Genomic DNA, 22,322 nt, shown 5'->3' on the forward strand with positions numbered 1-22,322 from the left:
TTGCCAAAAATTTCCCTTTTGTGGCCAATTATAATTCTGGTTATTACTCCAAAAATTTCCCGTTTTGTTAGTATTATTGTTCTGTCTTTTTTGATCAAATCGTAAGTTGTTTCCCTGATATTTATTTTCATTTTTAAATCCATTAAACCTGTTTGCAAATTGAGCACGGAAATTGTTTGATTCTAGTTCTTGGACTTTTGCCAAAGCATTGGGTAAATCTGGTGGATTTAATGAGAAAAGAATTTTTGAGATAGACCCATTTAGCCCAGATATAAAAATTCGTAAAGCATTGCTCCTTATTGTTTTGTTTGTTTCTTTCCGTATGTCATTATGGTTTTGTTTATTAGTAGTGTCATTTTTTTTTATTGACTTCATTATAGTATTCTGTAACTGTCATTCGTCCCTGCCTGAGGATACTTAGTTCTGACTCGAGAATATGTATTGGTCGTTTATCGCTATATATAAAGTCCAAAATAGATAAGATTGCTCGAAAGTTTAAAACGGTGCCATGATTGGTAAGAGCATCATGGGCAGCTCCCAAAATTTTATTTCGTAAAATTGTTAAGGCGGTAAAATATTGTTCACTTTGAATTTTATAGAGACTCATTACAGTTTCTGCGGCTTCTTTCCAACCTACATATTGTGTTGGTTCCCCCGTGAATTTTGGTAAAGATTTTACCACTTCAAGTGTTGTATCGCATTTTGTTGTTGGGTCGATTATTTGTATTTTATAATCCTCCACAGTGTTTGCATCTGTGGCTAACTTTTCTTCTAAACCTTCTATTTTCCTGCTCACTTCATTTAATTGAACATTTATCAATCTATTTATTAATTCCACTGTTAAGCCACCTGCTGTGGCTATACTACCTGCAGAAAAATTTGGTGCTGAACCTCCGGTTTCCATGGTTAGATTTATTTCACCAAAGCTATTTATTAAATATTCCAGATTGTTTCTCAATATTTTTTATTAAATCGTGAATCTATCTTACTTTCTATCAATGTTTAATTCTTATATTATTTTTTTTTTTAATTCCCTCACGAGACTGTCCCGATGGGGTCTTTCTTCTGTGAGGTTGTCGGTTGATCTTCCTTCCTGGATTCAGTAGAAATTATTGGCAATAGAATGCCCTTCCTTCCTTCTTTAATTTTTCCTGTTTCAGCGAGTTATGATTTTGTTGTTATTGTTGTAAGAGCTGGTTTGTTTAACTGTTTTTGTTTAGTGCACTTCTGGTTTTGCTTTATTTTGTGTTCTTGTATTTTTTTCATTTAAGATTTTGGTCCACCTTTTTTTTTAAGTTCACCTTTAAATGGATTATTTCATTTTTCAATATCCATTTAATTATTGTTAACGACCACTGTCACTTTGTTGTGATGTTTGGTGGATTTTTTAATTTCTCCACTAGAAATGTTGAGTTGTTGGCCGCGCGAGCTCCGTTTATATTTAACTTATTTTTCATTAAATTATTTTTGGAACTTTTTATTTAACGCGGCCCCACGTTGGGCGCCAATTAAATTTGTCGTTAGTAGATGATTTAAAAAAATTTATTTTTTTATTTTTAAAACTCGGGTGATAAACCTTTATTCTTAAGACTCAATTAATACAAGACACTTTTTATAAACTGTGAACTGATCGCGGTCTCGGATAAAATAGGACTGGCTCTTAATTCTAAAAAATTATCCAATGAACCTCGGCCAGAAGCTTTCCTTTTATTAAGCTTCCAGAACTTTAATTTTTGTTTAAAATAAAAGCCTATGCTGAAACTGTCGCATCTCGTTGTGAAATGAAATTATGCTGACCGATGCAATTTGATTGAAAATCGGAACGCAATATGTTCTGAACTTAGAACGCAATACTGTGGGCTTTGAACGGAAAAGTTTGCGCTTCGAACGGAAGCTTGTGTTTACTTTACGATTGGTTTATTTATCTTAGCAGGACGGTCAAGCGCGGCCCTCGAAGTGAATGGCAAAGGCAAAGGCAGAATCTTAAACAAAGGCAAAGGCAATGTCGCTGAAGGCAAGGGTAACATAGCTGAGATTGAATTCAAAAATTTGTTTATAAATTCCATAAGTGGAACCGTTTCACGGGTTGGATAACTTATATGTTGATGATCTAATTATTGCTTGTTCCACAAAAGATGACCTTGGCGACATAAAACTTAAAATAGCTGCTGCAAATCCCCCTTGTTCTTAAGAATTCGCGGTTTTTGAAGGAACGATAAATATAAAACCAAGTTTAAAATGTAGTGCTTTAGCTAAGAAGAGAACGGTCTTACCAATGTGAAGATCCTCATGATCTTAAGCTATTGCGGTCAAAGTTTTTAAAATAATTTAATTAAAAAGATATTACCATTCAATTTTTATAAAAAAATCACAAAATAAGACTTATTTTAGATATTTATTATAAAAGTTTGAGAACAATACCTATTTTAAATTTTTGTTATTAAAATTGAAAAAAAACAACTTATTTTTAATTTATAAAACATAAAAAAGGAGGTGGTATTTTTCCTACCTTTTTAGACTCTGTTTTTTTTTAATTTATAGCTTGTTTTGTTATTTTTTGTATTCCTTGTTTTATTATTTTTTTTATTCCTTGTTTTATTATTTTTTTATTCCTTGTTTTATTATTTATATTTAAGTGTAGATGCAGCCATTTCGGTCGCGTTTCGATTTCCAGCGCGGAAAGAATAGCAGAATAGTAAGTTAATCTAATTGTGAAAAGTGTCTAAAGAACTTCCACCTAAATTAGTATTATAAATAACAATAGAAAAAAAAGGAAAAAAAATTATTTAAAAAAAAACAACAACAAAAATTCTTGAGTGTAGTTGATTTAACAGTTTTTTATGTGTGTAGGGTCCTGCCTTGTTTAAGTGTGCCTTGTTTAATAGCCAATAAGCGCAAGGGTTTAAAAGAGTATGTTAAGAAAATAATACCTACAATAATACTTGTTAAATACCTAGAAAGATAAAGCTACCATGTAACGAACTTATTTTGTGTGTCTGCTCGCTACGAGACTCGTGCGGCTAGCTCAGAAGATTGTGTGTTCGTCCCACTAAATTTATATGACGTGATTGCCCGTAGATCAGTGAGAAAACAAAGGGGTTCAAATGGTAACAGTGGGATTTATTCTCGTGGTATTAGTACAGCGGGTGTGTGGCTGGGCTGGCTTCCGCCGGCTGCTGGCGCTCCTCTTTCTGGCTCCTCGACGCGTTGACTCGGCTTCCACTGGATCCTGGGCTTCGGGACGCTTGTAGTGGCCGCCTGCGCTTGCTTGCCGACGCGCTGCCTCGGGGTCGCTTGTTGCGCCTTAGACCCGCAGAGAGTTCGGCCTTGTGGGCTTAGGGAAGCGTCACCGTTCTCAGACTAGGGTGAACAAGCCTTGCTCTCCAGGCCGACGCCTTTCGAGGCAATACCTGTCCCTTGCTCTGTCCCGGACGGTCCCGCTAGGTTCTTGCTCAGTTCGCGCTGACAGTCAAGGCTGCCGCCAGGAGGCTGTCTAGCGGTTCACTTCGCTTTACGCCTAGCGCAGACGAACGTTCCACCCGGCTTCACCCTAATGCGTGACGTCCGCGACGCTCCTGCGCTCCCCAATGAGCTCCGCGCGGCGATGGTAACGTGGCTGCCGGAAATGGCTGCTGGTGTCCCTGTCGATGTCCTCTGCGCTGTCTTCTGACCAGTATCTCGTCGTTCTGGCGCTCGGGGAGCTGGGCGCTCGGGACCGTCGCCGGTAATCGCAGGGCTCTCCAGGCGGCCGCCTCTTGAAACCGCAAATCGATCTACCGCTCGTCCGTCACGCCAGGTCCTGCTTGGTCGGGCAAGGTACGCTGGGTCGCAGACAACTTTCCTCCCCAAGCTGTCGGTTCTTCGTCGTAGGACTCTTTTGCTTGTCTCTGACAGACCCGCCGGGCGACTCGCCAGGGTGTGGTCGTGACAAAGTTGGGAAAACAAACGCCTTGACTTAGCCGCGTGATGCCTTCCAGAACTCAGCCACCTGTGTGTCAATTCGGAGATTCCTGATGTCCTATTCCCGAACGCCTCGACGTGGCGATCTTGCTCCTTGTGTGCTTCCCAAGGCGCTGCTTCCGACGACTCGCTTGGTTGTAGCTCCCTCGTAGATTATTTGCTTGACTGACTGATTACTTGGTACTTTAACTGATCTTAAAGGTTTGACTCCTCGTGGTCGACTGATCCAGCTGCCAGCGCTCTGCGGCCTTATATAGGGCCTCCGTGAACCGTTATTTCCCTTTTGCGCACGGCCCGCTGGATCTCTCCACTCTGGGTCCAAAGTCCGTGACTCCTGGTTGACCCACTTGTCCTTCACGTACCGCTTCCAATCGATGCTCCGTCCACTGCTGCCATCCCGCTGATTCCTGTGAGGCTTGTGGCACGCCTGTGTGCCGCTCCTCTGTCGAGATGTGGCACTTCCTCTCCCGGTCCAAAGTCCGGTGGAGTTCCGTTATCCTGTTTTTGCACACGGCACTCTTGCATTGCCCGCGAAGTCTCCATTCTCTCTCTCGCTTGGTCTCCAAACTCTCTCGCTCTCCATCCTTGGTCTCCAAACTCTCTCGATCTCCATCCTTGGTCTCCAAACTGTCTCGCTCTCCATCCTTGGTCTCCAAACTCTCTCGTTCTCCATCCAAGTCTCCAAACTCTCCTCGCCTTGCCGTTACTACGCGTATTCGCCGCGTAACTGGTAAGCGGCCGGCCATCTGCTGCTGCTTCTATTTGTGGGGAGTTATTCAACACCTCACAACCTAATGGCCATTTTTCTATGGCTAACTGCATATTTCATTTTATAAGTTTTTTGTAAAATTTTTTAAATAACTTAAAACAGTCCAATGGTAATCAATTCACGTTCCCTATGCCTTTATATGTTTAATCTCTTTTTATACCCGTTACTCGTAGAGTAAAAGGGTATACTAGATTCGTCTAGAAGTATGTAACAGGCAGAAGGAAGCTTTTCCGACCCCATAAAGTATATATATTCTTAATCAGAATCACCAGCCGAGTGGATCTAGCCATGTCCGTCTGTCCGTATGAACGCTGAGATCTCGGAAACTATAAGAGCTAGGCTATTGGGATGTGGTATGCAGATTCCTCAGCTTCTTGCGCAGCGCACGTTTGTTTCAGCAATGTGCCACGCCCACTCTAACGCCCACAAACCGCTTGATGCTAGAATACAAATTTTAACTGAAATGTATCGTTCTTAACCTATCGATTTTTTTTGTATTAGTGGTGCTTTTATTTCTTAATAGCTGTATCTAAGTGCTGAAATCGTACCAATTACATTCTGTGGTGCTGGCATCAGTAGTGTATTCCGCGACAAAAAAATTCTGTGGAATTTAATTTTTTTAATTTTTAAACAGAGTAACTGGTTTCCGATAGTATAAGCACTTGACTATAGCGTTTCCCTTTTCTTTTAAAACTAGTTTACGTAATAATAGACAGACGAACATGGGTAGATCGACTGTGTAGTGATGCTGAATATATATATTTTATAGCAGCGGTGCTCAAATATGGCCCTATGACACACTCAAGGAAAAGACAAAAACAAATTACATTTGGATTAGAGACGAAAAAAAGAAATTTAGTATATTTGTTTTTGGTTTGTTTCGCTTTTTTCAGAGGACACTGGCACAAAGAGGAACAAGTGTGTGTGACTAGGAGGCCTTATGGGTGTGACCACATTACAACCTTTGGGTAACTTTAAACTACAAATGTGACCTGTGTGCATAGGGGTTGAGAATTCCTGCATTATAGGGTAGATATTTTCTCCTTCACTGCGTAGAAATCCTGTAGATGTTGCCATTAACAAAGCTTTGCAATGGCAACAATTTTGGAGCGTAAAGTTAGAGCATGCACACTGGCATGAACCTGTTTGAGTTTTACATTTTACCCTATACTAACAATAAGGTGTAAACCGCAGTCTTACTTGCAGTCTCTTTGATCTCTCCAATCGGAATAAATCAAGGCGGGAGCTTTTTATACCCGTTACTAGTAAAGTAAAAGTGATAATTGTATTCGGGGAAAATTATATTACAGGTAGAAGGAAGAGTTTCCGAATTTTTTTTTGTAGATCAGTTTTTAAAGGACACACTTTATACCCGTTACTCGTAGAGTAAAAGGGTATACTAGATTCTTCGGAAAGTATGTAACAGGCAGAAGGAAGCGTTTCCGACCCCATAAAGTATATATATTTTTGATCAGATCACAAGCCGAGTCGATCTAGCCATGTCCGGTTTTCCGACAGTCCCTATGAACGCTGAGATCTCGGAAACTATAAGAGCTAGAGAGTTGAGTTCTCGATTCCTTAGCTTCGTACGCAGTTTGTTACGCTAATGTAATAACAATTGTGCTAAACCGCACAAAACTGTGTCGCCCAGTTTTTATGCTAGAATACAAACTAAACTTAAATAAATTACTATCGGCAGTACCTATCGATTGATTAAAAAAAGTTTTCTATGTCCACTGTAACGCCCAAAAACGCTCATAACGCTTGAATCTGTCCGACGCCCACATTACCATATATTGAAATATATATTGCTTTGCTGCTTCCCTATCTCCATCTCTCTTTGGTCCCTTAAGCTGAGTAAAGGGTATCTGATAGTGGTGGAACTCGAGTATAGCGTTCTTCCTTGTTTTTTACTGTGTTCTAGCTGCGTGTTTACATAAATATTCTAGTACAGTCCATTCCAACTACTTTTCTCGACATACATTTTACTAAATTTACTAATTTACTCCAGCAAATCGTCTGCAATTAAATTGTGCATATGAGAAACAAACGCACCGACAAAAAAACAAACGAGGTCTTCACAATTCCCGCAACGTTGTTTTGCTATTCGCACCCCACATACATATGTATACTGTACATACATGCGTACATCGATAATTTCTCCAGCGCAAAAATCCGAAAATCCGATAATAAATATATATTGAATTTGCCTATTCGACAGTGTGACCGTATACTTATAAGGGCTTCTATTGGTTCCTAAATTCCAATAAGTTTCTATCCCGGTTCCGTTTCCTTACTTCTGAATTAAAATTCTAAGTTATTTTCCTACATAGCATCATCAGCAAAATCCGCTTTAGCCCAATTTATGGCCACAGCTGACTGTAAGATCCAATTTCAGGCCACTGTGAACGCTCCAGGTGCTCCTACCCCGACGTTATCCGCCTGTAAAATCCGTCGCAATCATTTCAGTTCCTTGTGCCAAACGGTAAAGGCAGCATATGACATATGCTCCGATTGCGTTGTGGCAGTGTGCAGGCGACACGAAATCCATACTAATATCCAAATATTATTGTATTGAAATCCCCACTCCACAATGATAGTTTTCGGTCAGCCTGGAGAAACCTAACTGAGCGTTTCGAAAATATGCGATTGCAGGTGAACATTAACCTGAAAACTCTCTTCATTGTGCAACCCATAGCACAGGAGTCTGGAGCAGCCTTAAAGGAAATTCAACGCACTATTCAAATTGCTTAACATCCCTAATATTGAGAATTTGGACACTATTTCGGTTTAATTGTGCTCGACAAAACTACCAAAGCTTACGCTCTCATTATGCGAGTAATCCATACAAAAAATTGCCGAAATTCCTACGTGGCTCGAGCTTGATTTCTTTTTGACTGAGCGCAATCGAACCTTTGAGGCCGTCGATAGCTTCCGATCTGCCTATTCCATTCACGTCTAGTCCAAGGACACATATCGAATGGCAGAAGTTCCAAAAAAAAATTCGTTCACGACTAGGATCGTTTCAGTACTAAAAGCCTGTGATCTGTGTTCAAAAAAAACCTATCTTACTGGTCTAGTCCAATTAAAATCCTCGGGACCGCATTACTGCACGGCTTTTTCGGCAGGCATGAACTTACTTTGTCCGCTTTGACATCTTTTTGATGCAACCTTTGCATCGGTTGATTGAGGTTATGGACCGCATACACATTTTTCAGACCACGGTGTGCCCTCTCCACTAATCTGGAGCCTGACCATCTTTGCGTTCTCTTTTGCTGACTTGCCACCAAACGACACTCGACCGTCCGTTTTTGGCCTTGGAATGAGCTCTCCCTCGATCAGGGTTACGGAAGAACCTTAATAAAACAGCGCGTAGGTGCTTATCTACGTATTTTCCCCCTGCAGAGTTACGGGTAAAATAAAGAATAGTAAGAGTCTTCCATACGACTCGACGCAGCTTACGTTCTCACTTGGCTGACGTCTTTCATCCCGCTTGCGCCATGCTTCATGGACATGTGTCCACTCTCCATTCATAAGAAACAAATTCGATGCTTTCTTTCAATTTCAATTGGTATATTTGACTAATGCTGGCGTGCAACACCCTTAACTTAGGATCCTTGCTGTCCCGCTTGTTATAGTGGGCACTAGCTTAGCGAGCTTGTTCAGCCATTCATTAAGTGCTTTACTGTTGGGTAGCACCCTATTACGGAGGGGTCTTGGCCCTGTTCAACCTTTTGCTTAGAGGATAGCTTGACGATCAGCTCCTTGATTAATGTAGGGGCTACTCCCCGATCAGAGTTGACTGTAGAACCGTGTGGTAAATGGCAGGATCTTTACTTTGTTGTGCTCTTGGGTCGGCTGCACTTCTCGCACGCTCTGCAGTTGGCTACGAATCAATTGCTCCGGACGTCCGAAACGAAAACGTAGCTGATCTATTAAAGCCTAAACGTTACTCGTGTGTATAACAGCGGCTTAACAGATACTCGCGCTTCACCTTTCAGGTGTTTTACTAGCCTCTGGTTGTTTTCAAAAGTAGTACAATTATACGCCAAAGTCGTCTTGATTAACGCGCTTTGGAATATTGGCCATTGGTCTCACCTTCGATCTCTGGAAGATCAGGCAGTCTGCGCCCAATTAAAGGGCTCGGAGAAGCTGCTCCAGGGGAACCAACCGATTGCGGGTGTACCATCAAATTCCCGTGGGGCTTGCACGTAGTTCAGTACTGGCTGCCCGTAGTTGACACGCAACATGGTGACGAACAGTTTAGCGTTGTACACTTTGTGCTGAGTCTGATTTCTTCCACTCGGTTGTGGCGGCAAATTTCGTCTCAATTATAGCGGCAACTGTTTATGTAAAGATGGCGTTAAAGACTTAGACAAATTCGACGCAGATTTCTACTCAGTAATGGCGGCAGATTTCCACTAAAGTTCTTCTCTGACGTTTCACTCAAACAATACTTGGCATTCGTCGCCCCGCTCGCTCCATTACCGCTTGATCCGTTCCTAACGGAATCCTTTCCGGCTGCATCTTGCCCTTCCCATGACCTTGCCTTTTGAAGATCCTTTTCCAAGGTTGCGATCCTTTCCTTTGGCACCGATAATTTGGATGCCGTGTCGTCCGCGGCCTTTGCTGATCCATCAGGCTTTAGACCGCCACTTGTGTTTGAACTCTTAGGCTTCGCAGTCGCTGACCGTTGCAACTAACCGCCAAATACAACATGGACATTTCTCGGTGTGCCGACTGATGTGGTCGTGGTGGTCACCGGTTCAGTCGCGGTAGTCCATGTCTATCCAATACTAGGGTTCCGCCGGTACCGTCAAAACCTTTTTTGTCACTTTTAATTTGTTCTATTTAAAACAAAAAATATATTTTTTGACCAAAAACGCTTTTTTTAGTATAAGAAGTTGCAAAATTAGAATTAAAAATCTTTCGGTGGCTGCGCCGCAAAAGTTTATTCAAAAATATGATTGCCGAAAATGTATATAGTTTGTTTTGTGCGGCATCTTTACTTATGCAATTTGAAAAAAAATACTTCCTTTTGAAATCTTCATTAAAAAGTCGGATCACCGATATTGGCACTTCTGACGCCTAGATTCTATTGTACCCGGTAACCTTAGAGTAAAAGGGAATACTACATTCGTCGGAGAGTATGTAATAGATAGAAGAAAGCGTTTCCGACTCCGTTAAGTATGTATATTCTAGATCTACCTATGTCCGTCTGTCTGTCCGTCCGTATGAACGCTGAGATTTTGGAAACTGTAAAAGCTACAATGGGACTTGGCATGTAGGTTCCTGAGCTTCTTGCGCAGCGCAAGTTTGTTTCAGCAGGGTGCCATGCACACTAGGTAGCGCTAGGTGGTGATAGCCACAAGCAAGCATATTTATCCCACTCGTACTCTCTTCAGCTGAGTAACGATTTGATAGTCGATGGTATCGACTATAGCGTCCTCTCTTGTTTTTACTTTACAAAAGCGAGCACTGACGAATATTTTAATATTAAATAAATATTCCTGGAAGAGTGCTTTTGATTCTGCGCCTGCTTCGAAAAAAATTAAGAAGTCCAAGCAAAACCAGCATCCATATCTGCCACAAAAACCAATAGGTTATGTTTAAAACATTGTAAGCCGGGATGGAAAGTAAAGTTTTACGCTATTGCTTGGAAAAACTTTTTGCTTAAAAATATTTTAAGGTTCTGTTATTTTTGGAACGCCGAACCCAACTCAATTTCTTCACCTCCTTCCATTTTATTTTTTTATTAAAACTCAATTTTTTTGTTTATACCCAATGTTTTTCAGAGCATGTCTGGCAGAGGAAATATACTAAGTTTGTTTAATAAAAAGGCGGGTCCCTCGATTATTTCATCATTGAGCGATGATCATGATCTTGACAGTGGCTTGGATGTCGACCATTCAGGTTCAAGTGGAGAATCTATTCGACTAGAAAAGGAAATGGAATCGGATCTTATAACCACTCTGCAAAACTTAAACATTTCGGTCGGTCGAGGGCGTGCCCAGCTTATACGTACATTAAAAAAGGATGGCCCCACCACATTAACAGAAAATAATCCTGGTGAATTAAAAGAATTCAAGAATTTGAAAGATAACCATACTGATAATTCGAAATTGCCGCCACTAAAACCAAATACTTCAAGAAATGACTTTTTTTACCCCACGGTAGTGCATGGATCAAAAGGTACAACTAAACATTTCAATAATGCAGATATATTGGCTTTTAAAAGCATTAAGTTTTTTTTAACATTTTTTTTTTTTACAAATTATTGAATTTATTACAATTCATATATTGTGACGATCATGCCTGAGAATCGCAAGTCCTGTCCGCCTGAAATACCCCCCGGGCGGCTAGGTGTAAATCTTCGGGGTAATTAATTAAAAATCATCGTTCGCCCTGCGGACATTACTCTCTAGCCCAGTGTTTCAATGATTATACAAATTTCTTGAAAAATGACCTCTGGATCCGACTGAGAGCTGTACCCGGCCAGAGAGCTTCCTTACAATGTATAATGAATATTTGTTTATGTTGGGACTCAGGTCAAGTTTAGATATACGGATATGTGCCCTTAAACTAAAGTTCCATATTGAGAGAAAAAATTCGATTTATTATATTGACAATAATGTCGAGTTTATCGTATACAAATAGCTGAATCTAAGTTTTGAAAGAGCAATAACACTTGCTTACAAAAAAAAATTTTTTTTGAGAGTTCACTTAGACTTGAGACACACTTATTATACCCGTTACTCGTAGAGTAAAAGGGTATACTAGATTCGTTGGAAAGTATGTAACAGGCAGAAGGAAGCGTTTCCGACCCCATCTTGATCAGGATCACTAGCCAAGTCGATCTAGCTATGTCCGTCTGTCTTTCCGGATGAACGCTGAGATCTCGGAAACTATAAGAGCTAGACTATTGAGATTTGGCGTGCAGATTCCTGAGCTTCTTACGCAGCGCAAGTTTGTTTCAGCAGAGTGCCACGCCCACAAACCGCCCAAAACTGTTTTGATGCTAGAATAAAAATGTTTACTGAAATGTATTGTTCTCATCAATACCTATCGATTGACCCAAAAAAAGATTCCCACGCCCACTTTAACGCCCACAAGCCGCCCAAACCTGTGACGCCCACAATTTTCATGCTAGATAACATTTTTTTATGAATCACTTGATCAAAATAATCTAAAAATAATCTCAAACTCAAAAGAAAAACAAGGAAGAACGCTATAGTCGAGTACCTCGACTATCAGATACCCGTTACTCAGCTAAATGGAGATATGCAAGCAGCAAAGCGAGATTAAAATGCGCCACCTACCGGCGGTATACAGATTTAAGCGTTATGGGCGTTAGAGTGGGCGTGGCAAATTTTTTTTTTTGGACCAATCGATAGGTATTGTCGAGACCAATACATTTCAGTTAAAATTTTTTATCTAGCATAACAATTTTGGGCGTCACAGGTTTTCGCGGTTTGTGGGAGTTAGAGTGGGCGTGGCAAATTTCTTTTTGGATCAATCGATAGGTATTGATGAGACCAATACATTTCAGTTAAAATTTTTTATCTAGCATGAAAATTGTGGGCGTCACAGGTTTTCGCGGTTTGTAGGCGTTAAAGTGGGCGTGGCAAACTTTTTTTTGGATCAATCGATAGGTATTGATGAGAACAATACATTTCAGCTAAAATTTTTATTCTAGTATCAAAACTGTAGGAGCCACAGTTTTGGGCGGTTTGTGGGCGTTAGAGTGGGCGTGGCACTGTGCTGAAACAAACTTGCGCTGCGTAAGAAGCTCAGGAATCTGCACGCCAAATCTCAATAGCCTAGCTCCCATAGTTTCCGAGATCTCAGCGTTCATCCGGACGGACAGACAGACGGACAGACGGACAGACGGACATGGCTAGATCGACTCGGCTAGTGATCCTGATCAAGAATATATATACTTTATGGGGTCGGAAACGCTTCCTTCTGCCTGTTACATACTTTCCGACGAATCTAGTATACCCTTTTACTCTACGAGTAACGGGTATAAAAATAGAAAACGCTATTGTCGATGGTAATTAATGTTCAACAGGTGTTGATTTGTACAAAAACATGTCACCAATAACAGGGACGCACACAAGACCTACCCTGACCATAAACTTCACTTAGCAAAGACCGACTTGCAGTAACCTATAATGACCGTCATAAAAGTCACATACCCAAGATCCAAGACGCAGGATCACTGATAAGATACATCTCAAGACCATTGATAAGGAATTAAATCTGCTGAAGTATTTTCAAAACATCAATTTGGTTCCATTTGAACCTTCAGAAACCGAGAAAACATGATCAGCCTGATAAGTCAAAGACATGTGTTAGTAATTTAGTATTCAAAGCACATTATTCAAAAGGGATAGATAGCTGATAGCTTAATTTAAAACAATCAATTTCTGCAGAAAATTTTAAGTATATACCCATTATAACATGTTTCGAATACAATCTTGCTTAGATAGCATCGTCTTTTTTATTTATATATTTTTGAACGTTGATGCACTAAGAGCAGTACAAACAAGTGGCCCAAACGACACCAAGCACGTGCTTATTACGCGCGGGCCCATTTTTATTTCGGGCAAATACGGTTGCGAAGAAGGTACATATTACAAATAAAGACAGGACAAAACATAGATCAACAAGATTAAAGCAAATGAGCTAAGATTTTAGTTTTTAGTACAGGGATAGAAGTTGAGGAACAAATTTAATGATACAGGTTGTTATAATTATTAGAAAGAACGCGAAAGGGCTCATGCTGACTAAAATTAGATGAACATCGTGGGAAGTTGATAGGATGGTAGTTTCGCATTAGCCTAACAGGAACATTGAAACTTAGGCGGCTTACCAAATCTACAGAATCAATATTCATAAAAATAGTACCAAGCATAATTCTACGGCTTATTAGACTAGGCAAATTAATTAATAGCAATCTACTCGAGTAAGAAGGCAACCTGACGTTTTGATCCCAGTTCAAACCACGTAAGGCAAAAAGAAGAAATTGTTTCTGTACGGACTCTATACGGTCAATGTGCACTTGATACTTAGTCCTCAGTATCCAAACGGAAGAACAGTATTCTAAATTAGGACGGACAAGTGAGGTATATAATAATTTGGTAGTGTATGGATCATCAAATTCTTTAGACCAACGCTTTAGAAACCCAAGAACACTCATTGCTTTATTTACAGCAGAGGTTATGTGGGAGTCAAATTTAAGTTTAGGATCTAGGAGAACACCTAAATCGTTTACTGAGTATATTCGGTCCAAGGACATGTTCTGAAGAGAGTAACTCATGAACGTTGGCGTACCCCTATAAAAAGTCATAAAGTTGCATTTAAGATAGTTTAAATTCAAAAGATTGTACTGACACCATTCCTGAAATCTATTCATGTCTGACTGCAAGCAGAAACCAGATTCAATATTATTATATGAAAAACAAAGCTTAACATCATCAGCATACATTAGTACACGAGAGTGATTTACGATAGAAGGAAGATCATTTATAAACAGAATAAACAGCAAAGGGCCTAAATGACTGCCCTGAGGCACTCCAGATGTCACGTTGAGATCTACCATTCAAATAACTTGAAATCCAAGTTAACAGATTATTCGGAAACCCGAGCTGATCTAATTTGACTAAAAGAAGAGAGTGGTTGACAGAGTCAAAGGCTTTACTAAAATCTGTATATATAACGCCCGTCTGCAATTTTTTGTTAAATCCATCTAGTACAAAAGATGTCAATTCGAGCAGGTTAGTGGTGGTCGATCTACGCTTAACATTAAAGAGGAGCACAAATGTTGCAACTGAGAGGTAATAATGCGTTCAAATGTTTTAGGAATTACAGACAATTTGGAGATTCCTCTATAGTTCTGAACATTAACCTTCGCACCCTTTTTGTGGAGTGGAATAATAAAAGAATCTTTCCAGATAGTAGGAAAAACAGATGATGAGATAGACAAATGAAAAAGTTTAAGAATGGGTTTACAAATAGTTCGGGCTCAAAACTTAAGAACACACCCAGGGAGTCCATCTGGCCCCGGAGAATAGGTTGGCGTTATAGTTTCTAAAACGCCTAAGAGAGAACTCTCGGTGATTACAGGAGAAAAAATACCATTTGCCCTGTTTAAGTGAATAGGGTAGCTTGAATTAGACCAAGAAACAGAATTATAAGTAGATTGGAAGAATTCAGCAAATAAATCTGCAATTTCGGGATCCGCAGATGCCTCAATAGAGTTTAATCGTACGGATGATGGCAATGCAGAAGACTTTCGCTTAGCATTGACAAAGTTATAAAATTGCCTCGGATCCTTTGAAAATTCAAATTTATATTGGTTCAAATACATGGAATAGCAATGACTGTTAAGTACATTAAAATTAGTACGAGCCACATATCTTGCAAAATCGGATGGCCTACCCGACTTTTTGTAATTTTACAGAAGTTTTTTTTAGGTTTCTAAGTCTTTGCAACTGATTGGTAAATCAAGGTGGCCTGTCTAACTTAGGAGGTTAACTATCAGGAACACATTCACAGAAAAAAGAGTTTAGGACACTATAAAATAGTTCCGTAGCACTTTCAATATCCAAGCAATTATATAAATTTGTCCAGTTATATTGTGAAATCAAGTTGTTGAGTTTACTAAAGTCACATTTACGAAAGCATCTACTTTTAGTTGGGGAAAGTGAAGGAGAGAGGGTATCAACGCAGGGAAGACAAATTGTAAGTTCTAATGTGGGATGATACTGGTCTTCAGGCACAACTAGTGGGTCATTTCTAGATACAGTGACTTCAGACGGATCTAAAACAAATACGAGATCTAATTGTCTGTTTAGTGAATTACGTATAAAGCTAACTTGCTGCAATGATAATTCTAACAGACCGTCAACGAAGTCATGGTCAAATAAAGGGGTAGAGACAGGCGAGTCAGTTGAAAGGGACCAAGAAATGTCAGGGGGATTGAAATCACTCAAAACATATGGAAGGCCTATTATTAGTTCTCCGTCTGTTTGGAACAAATTCTTTAATGACCAATTCATCATTAAGCCAAAAACTTGTAGAATTTAGTACATTAAATACTTCCAGAGGAGCAGATATTTTAAATGAGGATATCCTACGAACATATGGAAATTTAAACTCTTCCACTGTGATGTTTTGAGATGGGAATTCCTGGTGTGTAAATTCCAAAACATCTGCAGATGACGAGACACAAATAATTGCTTCCTATAAGGAACAACCGAGAGGCTCATTCTTCCGCCACCAGCAATCTGAACATCCTTCGTCTGATTATCGAGACCAGGGACTCCTATAGAGCTACTTGACCTGTAGGCACAGAAAGCTGCGTAGGGTTTGACCCCTTAGGCTGACTAGCAGAAACAGGGGCTCCTCCAGAGCTTTTGGGTACCTATGGGTACTGCTGGCAGTGAAGCTTTAGGTCCCCCAGCGCCAGTAGATGCCGACATAGCTGCCGTTACCGATCGGGTAAAAATATTCGAAGCTAAGTTGGGATTTGGAACTGATGCCTTTACGGGAGCAGATTTTGAAGGAGCGGTCTTTTTGCGTTTAGGTGACCCTACTGACATTTTATTTATTATCAAGGTCCGCCTTAAACTCTTTAAAATCAGCAACTACGCTCATAAGTTTTTCAAAAAGTTTCATAAAACGATCATAGGTCAGCGCAATATAGCCATCCAAATCACGGTCTATTTCAACGCATGAGGCACAAGTCCACGAAAAATCAACACGCAGATCAATAAAATCTTTTACTCTGCCAACAAGTCCTTTACATTTTGGATGTATGACTGTATTGCAGAGACGACAGTAAATAAAAACGTCATTAGGGGACGATCCAAACTGACAATCCTTCTTGGAACAAAAAAGAGCCATTTTTAAGTATTTAAATTTAAGAAAAAAAGTTATTTATAAAACCAAAGAATCAAAAAAATTATAAATACCTCACTTAATTTGACACTGGGATCAAACAATAACAATGTAGACACACAAAAACACAAAAGTATAAGAGCGCGTAGAGACTGCGAAAGCGAGAGAGCGCGACAGAGTGACTGACGACTGAGCGTGGCTTGCGAAACACAAATAAAAAATATACACGACAACAGTTGAGACGACAAGAAACGGGAGAGAGATTACAAGAAAGTTATGGGAAACAACAACAAAAGCTATTGAAACAAATGCACCGCAGCGTACAGAAGTTACAATAACAAATTGCACAGGTTAAAAACAGAGTTAGGTTTTGTTAAAATTGCTACAATAAAATAGACAATTAAACATAAACAGACGATTTAAAACACAAACACGGCTGGTTATGTTGCACTAAGTCACAAAGCAAGGCACCAGTAACACATATATTAATGACAACTTGACAAAAATCACAGAGCGCAAGATAAACACAACCGGTAACAAGCGACGCTAAATCGAATAATTTATTAAATTTTTTAGTTACAATGCTCATCTTGTTTTCCTGATTCATGTTGATGGTAAAGCTGCTCGGAATTGATAATATCGGTATCCAGCTGTTAGCTACTTGCTGTTCACCAGCTAATTAAAACCTGTTTAGAAACTGTTATAAGTAGTTTTGTTCCTTATATACACAATTCCGATAATTTGAAAACACGCGTCTACCAAAAAACAGCTTTTAAGACAACATGGTTGGAATGTAATCTATGCACAATTTATAAGCAATGTTGCCAAAAGAATCTATGCATTGAAAATCACGTTTGACCCTCCCCATTTCCAAGAGAAAAATACTGTTTTCTATGAAAAATATCTCAGTAGCTTTGAATTTGGGACATTGTTATCTACAAAAAAAGTTATAAGTCGTGCGGAGGAAACACAAACTATGGGAAATTCAAAGAAATATTTCCCAATAAACCGTGTGTCGAAAAATACGGTGTTGTGGTAAGCTAAGCCAGTTGAACGATCTCTGGCAACAGTTGTGTGACCTTTATGAAGGAGTCCAGCAAGCGGCATTACCCACTGAAGATGAGTATGCCTCGAGACTAACAGGATTAAGGGAGCTGGTAGAAAAATATCAGCATGTTCTTAAAAACAACATGGCGTCAGCAGGCGGCCCTCAAAAGATACCCTGGCGTATCCAGAATAACCCAAAGCACCCGTTTGTCAAGCAAATCAAGAGTGACTCATCGATCGACACGGTTATTCGATAATTACAGAGACGATGCAACGAATTATAATCATTTCTAATTCTGGCGTCAAATGAGCCAATTATATCTAATGGGAGTGTTTGAGACAGGCCCATAATGATCTCGATAATACGCCAGGAACAGAGGCCGCAGAAATCCATTTCAGACCTTATATGAAAAATGTAATATGACCTTGCTTCAATTGAGCCTGAATCTAAATCCATCAAGATTGGTCCCGGTTTCACGACTTCTTTCTGAAATTAGTACATAATAAACCATACTCAGCCAGCCAGAAACTTCATGTTCTATTCCGTTTTACTTTAAGGCGTGTAGCCGTGTTCAGGAAATAGATCCGAAAACGCTGCGCCAAGCTATTATTCAAGTAGGAGCATGCACAAATTGCTTGTTTACAACTCATAAGGTTAAAAGCTGTTGAGCACTGACCACTTAAAACCTGTCGAGTCTGCCAAACGGCATCATTCAATGCTACACAAAGACTACGCAAAGAATCCTCGCAAAAAGGTGCGTTCAGCAGCAGCAAGATGACCTAGTCATAAACATGTACCTCCGCAGCTGAAGGAAAGATCCGCCATGGTGATGATTTGTTAGCTGCTTACTATACAATTGCTGATCAGCATATTATATGACATAACTCGACATTTCACTAACTCGCCGTACGACTCGACGGCACACATTCTGCAGTGTCAGTCGAGCCAACTACGCAAACTGTTAGCATAATAAAAAGTCATTGACCAACTCTAGAATACAACTTATTTCACTATTAATTACACTAATCTTCTGGGTATACTAGATTCGTCGAGAAGTATGTAACAGGTGGAAGGAAGCGCTTCCGACCCCATAAAGTATATATATTCTTGATCAGGATCACTAGCCGAGTCGATCTAGCCATGTCCGTCTGTCTGCCCGTCCGGATGAACGCTGAGATCTCGGAAACTAAAAAAGCTAGAAAGTTTGGATTTGTTATGTAGATTTCTGAGCTTCTTGCGCAGCGCACGTTTGTTTCAGCAGGTGCCACGCCCACAAACCGTCCAAAACTGTGGCTCCTACAGTTTTAGTACTAGAATAAAACTGAAAAGTATTGTTCTCATCCAATACCTAACGATCGCACACAATTTTCATGCTATAAAATTTTTTTTACTAAAACTTAATAGTCTCGTCAATACCTATTGGTCGACATAAAATTGACTTCGCCCACTCTATCGCCCATAATGCTTAATTCTGTCTGCCACCCACATATCCATATATTGAGATAGCGGGTAGGTGGCGCATTACAATCCCGTTTTGCAGTTTGCATATTTCCATCTCCCTTTGGTGCCTTTAGCTGAGTAACGGGTATCTGATAGTCGAGATACTCGGCTATAGCGTTCTTCCTTGTTTTTTTTTACAAACGAAAAACATGGTTGGAATTCAATTCAGATTTAACATATAGTTAACTAAACCCTAGATTCTAGATGACCGGACATCGGTTCTGTAACAAACTTATAGTTCAAGTTCAATTCGCATACCTCCGCAGTTTGTTTAAGAAAGGTCAAGTATAGATTTAACCATTCGGGTCAACACACAACGTTTGTGGCGAGATATCGGTCACGCGCCAATGTTACCTAACTCGTATTTCGAAGTAATCGCCATTCGGGAGAATTCATATTATATCCTTGCGTCACCAAACAATGTACTCATTTTTCTGGAGCACATATCCACCTTGTGCGCTCTACCCAGTATGGATCCAGCAGACGCAAATTTAGTGCGTAGTATCTTGGACACTGTTTCTGCACTGCGCGGGTCATTGCTATCACTCGGTTCAGAAACTAATATAATCAATGTAGTTCTAATTCACAATGTTCCTTAAAAGTGGCTTGAGATATGCCTGGCATGCACAGAATCGATTTCAAGATAATGACACGTTGCCAACTTGGGACAACTGTTACAAGACGCAAGGCCGACACAGCGAATTCCTGGACTGCAGCGCGCCACGCACTTTGACGGAGCGGCTGTCAGAAGAGCGCCATGAGAAATCATATGAGAAACGCCATGGCAACTTACGTGAGGCTTTCGTTGCAGCCCAGATCAGCTGTCTCAAGTGCGAGTCGCAACATCGGTGAATGTCCCACATTTGATGCGCTCAGCGTCAATAAGGCGGTTAGGGTTAGGTTAGATTAGGGCGGCTGTCGGACTATAGTCCGACACACTTAGACCTCAATGGGTCCATTGTGATACCGCATGATCTCGTTTTTTCCGTCTCTAGGGTCCCGTTTCTAGTAGTTTCAGCGTGTGTTAAGCTGATCAGCATGTCTTCCACCCTGAAGATTTAATAAAGGCACTTATGCTTTTGAGATTAATCTCCGATATTTCGGTAAGATCGTCGATGAAGGGGCTTCTTAAGTGTTTCAGTCTGAGTCTGTATAGGGCTGGGCAGAAACAGAGAAGGTGTTCTACCGTTTCCACTTCTTCCTCATCCCTACAGCTTCTGCAGAAATAATTTTGCGGGGCTTTTAGCCTGCCGGCATGTGCGCCAACAACCCAGTGGCCTGTAAGAGCTCGAATCAACATGCCACACTCTGTGCGGCTGAGTTTGTTTTTGTTGTTGTTTATCACAGGCCATGTCTGGTGAGAGATACGACACTGTGGTGCGTTTTGCCAATGGGTGTTGGCTAGTGTGTTGAAGTAGTTTTTAATATTTAGCTTGCAAGTAGCCATGGGCATACCGACATTCTCCTCTCCTGGGAGGAGAGGCTTGGTGGTGCCCTGCCTGGCTAATTCGTCCGCTATGCAGTTGCCTACGATGTCCCGGGGAGCCGGAACCCATATTAGGCTGATAGTAAACTGATTTGCCATCTCGTGGAGAGATCTGCGACAGTCTGCTATTGTACGGGAGTTGGTGTTTGTCGAGTAGATCGATTTAATAGCCGTTTGGCTGTCACTATATATGTTTAGATGTCTTCTCTGGAGGCTAAAGTTTCCTAAACAGGTTAGTGCTTCTTTTATAGCGTGGACCTCCGCATGAAAGACGCTACAGTGGTCCGGGAGCCTGAATGACTTCCTGATATCTAATTGTTCGGAGTATACACCTCCGCCAACGTGTCCTTCTAATTTGGAGCCATCTGTATAGAAACAGATTGCGTCCGTCGTGCCCAGTCGGCCCTGTTCCCATGCCTCTCTATCAGGAATCAGGGCCTCAAAGGGTGTGTGACTATATTCAATAGATTTGCATAGATCCGTGATCTTCGGAATCGATTTATCATGCTGGAGAATTTAAGCATAGCCATAAAATTGGCTTTCCACTGCCCTGTGTTCCTCAGTCGAATAGCAGGCCCTTTCCATGCCTGCTAAGTCCAGGCTAGGGAGGTTCAAGATCGCATTCAGCGCTTCATTCGGGGTGGTTCGAAGGGCTCCACTATTCTTGGGGACATGCCCCATCTTAGCCCGATTGCTTTTTTACAGGAGTAAAGTGCAATGGTCGCTTTTTTGGTTCTCTCTTGGTTGTTTAAGCCCCATTTGAGGCGTTCATCTAGTACTAACCCCAAGTACCTGGCGTGATCGCTAAAAGAGAGATTACAATTGTTTTAAATGGGTGGAGTAAATTGTGGAATTTTGTACCTATTTGTAAATAGAACAAGTTCTTTTTTCGAGGGATTTACCCCGAGTCCGTTCGCTATCGTCCATTCCGATAGTATTTTAAGTTTAGCGGTCATAAGATCGAAAAGTGTTTGTGGATATTTTCCATTAAAGATGATGGCGACGTCGTCTGCGTATGCCACAACCTTACAACCTCCTCCTTTCAGAATCCGCAGTAGTTTGATTGATTTAAAAAAAGCTTGCCACGCCCACTTTAACGCCCACAAGCCGCCCAAACCTGTGTCGCCCACAATTTTCATGCTTGATACAAAATATTAACTGAAATATATTGGTCTATCAATACCTATCGATTTACTGCGGGGGGTGATAGTACACCTCCTTGCGGGGTGCCTCTGTTCACTAGTCTAGTCTGGGTTGAGGTCTCTAGTGTGGCTGTGACCATTCTGCTTATCAGCAATTTATGGATTAGCCTCACCATTGGCGGCTCAACCCCTAGTTCTGTGAGAGATTCTGATATAGCAGTGGGAAGCACGTTGTTGAAGGCTCCCTCTATATCCAAGATAGCCTAAAGGCGCGGCTTTCTTAGAGAGTATTTTCCTGAGCCTTGCGGCATCAGTTGTTTTTTCCATGTCAGAGCAGAAGGTCTGCCATGCCGTTCGTTTTGCTCTTCTAATGGCCTTTTTGTAGGAGGTTAGTTCATACTTGTAGTTCAGCCAATTAGTGTCCTCATTTCCCGCCTTTGCTCTGTTAAACAGGCATCTGCAGTTGGTTCTGAGGATAGATAGTTGTTGGGTCCACCAGGGGGGTTTTTTCCT

At 40.7% G+C, this 22,322-nt stretch overlaps 1 protein-coding gene across 8 annotated transcripts in view; it reads left to right on the forward strand.

Moving 5' to 3' along the window:
* The window catches only part of AGO3 (Argonaute 3), a 547,891-nt gene that overhangs the window by 8,629 nt on the left and 516,940 nt on the right, over window positions 1-22,322 (forward strand). For 7 of the 8 annotated variants that reach the window (XM_070996162.1, XM_070996164.1, XR_011604155.1 and 4 more), the window contains one exon: window positions 10,525-10,921. In XM_070996162.1, the coding sequence (XP_070852263.1) occupies window positions 10,525-10,921 (397 nt within the window). Of the gene's footprint in view, window positions 1-10,524; window positions 10,922-22,322 lie in introns of those variants that run through there. The other variant, XM_070996165.1, reaches the window with a different exon arrangement.

This window comes from Drosophila suzukii, chromosome 3 (assembly GCF_043229965.1).
Source record: "Drosophila suzukii chromosome 3, CBGP_Dsuzu_IsoJpt1.0, whole genome shotgun sequence".
Taxonomy (NCBI): domain Eukaryota; kingdom Metazoa; phylum Arthropoda; class Insecta; order Diptera; family Drosophilidae; genus Drosophila; species Drosophila suzukii.